General features: G+C 52.2%; 1 protein-coding gene across 3 annotated transcripts in view; it reads left to right on the forward strand.

The window, feature by feature from the left end:
- Window positions 1-2,500, forward strand: part of LOC123503098 (LIM/homeobox protein Lhx1-like) — a 138,166-nt gene that overhangs the window by 118,111 nt on the left and 17,555 nt on the right. For 2 of the 3 annotated variants that reach the window (XM_045252524.1, XM_045252522.1), the window contains exons 4-6: window positions 469-821; window positions 1,333-1,471; window positions 2,293-2,444. In XM_045252524.1, coding sequence (XP_045108459.1) covers window positions 469-821; window positions 1,333-1,471; window positions 2,293-2,444 — 644 coding nt within the window. The remainder of the gene's footprint in view (window positions 1-468; window positions 822-1,332; window positions 1,472-2,292; window positions 2,445-2,500) is intronic. The other variant, XM_045252523.1, reaches the window with a different exon arrangement.

The following is a 2,500-nucleotide window of genomic DNA, read 5'->3' on the forward strand; positions in this document are numbered from 1 at the left end:
CTCCCATGCCTCCTCCATGCCCTGCGGGGACTTAATAGTAAGGGGGGAGAGGACGGGCGCCTGTCATGTGCCTGCGAGGGCGTCCTTGAAAAGGGTAATGTGCTATGTTGAGAATACACTCTTAGGAGATGCTGAGGAAGTGTTAGTGTGTGTGCGTGTGTGCGTGCGTGTGTGTGTATGTGTGTGTGTGTGTGTGTGTGTGTGTGTGTGTGTGTGTGTGTGTGTGTGTGTGTGTGTGTGTGTGTGTGTGTGTGTGTGTGTGTGTGTGTGTGTGTGTGTGTGTGTGTGTGTGTGTGTGTGTGTGTGTGTGTGTGTGTGTGTGTGTGTGTGTGTGTGTGTGTGTGTGTGTGTGTGTGTGTGTGTGTGTGTGTGTGTGTGTGTGTGTGTGTGTGTGTGTGCGTGTGCAGCACCAGTACATAGCCGACAGCAGGGCCCCGTTACCCTGCCTCACCCGCCCATCCCCCACAGACTCCTTCGCCGGCGGGTCTGACGACGAGGAGGAAGAGTCGATGGACGTGAAACCGCCAGTGGAAACCAACAACAACACCAGCACGCCCCCGGTGGGCGGACACGGACCTATCTCGGCGCCCCCGCTCACGGCTAACCCCAGCGGTTTGGTCTCCTCGCCCTCAGGACCAAACACGCCCACAGGAGGTGCGGGGCTCTCTGTGGCCATGATGAGCGGCGGGCGGCCCAGCACGCCCACCAGATCTCTTGGGGTGGTGCCGCCCACCAGCACCACGCCGCTACTGGAACCCATGAGTGTGGGCGAGTCCAAGATTAGCACGCCCTTCGCGGGTTTCAACGTGAGTATGTGCGGGGTGAGTGTGGCGTCGGTCCGGCCTGTGGTGATGGCTGCGGCCCGCTCGGGAGGGGACGAGGAGGCCGTGATGGTGGGTGAGGCGGCGAAGGAGCAAGCCGGAGACAATCCAGGGGAAAAAATAAACAGAAAGAATGCCGGGGAGAGAGAGAGAGAGAGAGAGAGAGAGAGAGAGACGGAGAAGGAGGTAGCGGGGACAACTTTTTTCGGCAGTGCCCGGCCGGGCGGCGCGGCGGTCCTGCATTCATTTCCAGGCTGAGTGGCCGCCGCCAGCACTGGGGAGCCGGGGGGTGCAAGGGGGTGGCGGGGAGGGAGAGCCGCCGGACGCACACACACTCACACTGGCCTCCTCTCCTCTACACGCACGAGTGACGCATTCTTAACCCAAGATGAGTGGGAAGTGTGTGCGCATATGCATGTATGCATGTACCTTCGTATGTAACATGCTGAGAGAGTGAGAGACAAAAAGGAGAGGGTATCTGTGTATTCATCTGTCCGCGCCTCCTGTGCAGGTTAGCATCTCCCGCGACACGCCGCCCACTGACAAGGACGGAGGTAACTTCCACGATTCAGACGTGTCCGACACGGAAGGCAACAGCGAGGTGAAGGAGCAGGCGAGCAGCGCCGAGGCGAAGCTGGCAGACGACGAAAGGTGAGAGGCAGGAGTAAGAGAAGATGGGGTTGAGTTTTAGAGCAAGGACAACTTTCAAAGGTTATGGAAGAAACATAATATCAAGATATTGATTTGAATGTACTTGTGTTTAAAGGTCATAGCCAGTGTGCACCACACAACTTAGTGACACACTTAAACATAAAAATATAAGAAAATAAAAGAAGAAAAATCCATCAGGTATACACCTGATGGATGGAAACACACCTACCACCTATTTCTACCTATCATCCCCGTCCATTGATATGTCTAATGTTCTTTTCAAGCTCTCTATTGACTTACCTCTAACAACCTGATTTCTGAATCCGTTCTATTCACCTACCACTCTATTTAAGAACCAATTTCTTCCCATCTCTTTCTTATCAAGCTTGAACCCGTAATTGCTGGTTCTATTGTGGCTACAGCTCCTAAGAACTCTTTTTATGCCCTTGCTTGTAACAACAAAGGGATATAATCAAAATAAGACATTTGTACAAATGGAGTGTTTTTCATTGCTATATTAAAAGACATCAAAACAGTTGAAGGTGAAGATAAAGTTGATCAAATAAGGAAAAAAGTAAGCTCATGTAGAAATTTTCTTTTCATACTTTAGTATATCTTGCGAGGAACACGCACTGCCTTGTACCGCCGCGTTTGAGACATTTGCAGCATCTCTTAACGTTCACTGCAGCTCCCCTTGGAGGTGCTAAGAGGCTGCTGTTAAGAGACACTGCATTACTGACTCCGTCTAACTCGTAATCGTTTCTTTTCTTTATCTTGCCCTTCCATTCATAACTTTCTTCACCTCTCCGTGTGATGTTGCAGGGTGGAAACAAGAGACGAGGACCAAGAACGACCATCAAAGCCAAGCAGCTGGAAATTCTGAAGAACGCGTTCGCCTCCACACCCAAACCCACCAGACACATCAGGGAGCAGCTGGCCAAGGAAACGGGCCTTCCAATGCGCGTAATACAGGTATGTGCGTGATGTTCCTAAATGCTACCGGTACAAGTGATCTGCCTCCCACGGGT

This window comes from Portunus trituberculatus, chromosome 13 (assembly GCF_017591435.1).
Source record: "Portunus trituberculatus isolate SZX2019 chromosome 13, ASM1759143v1, whole genome shotgun sequence".
NCBI classification, from domain to species: Eukaryota; Metazoa; Arthropoda; class Malacostraca; order Decapoda; family Portunidae; genus Portunus; species Portunus trituberculatus.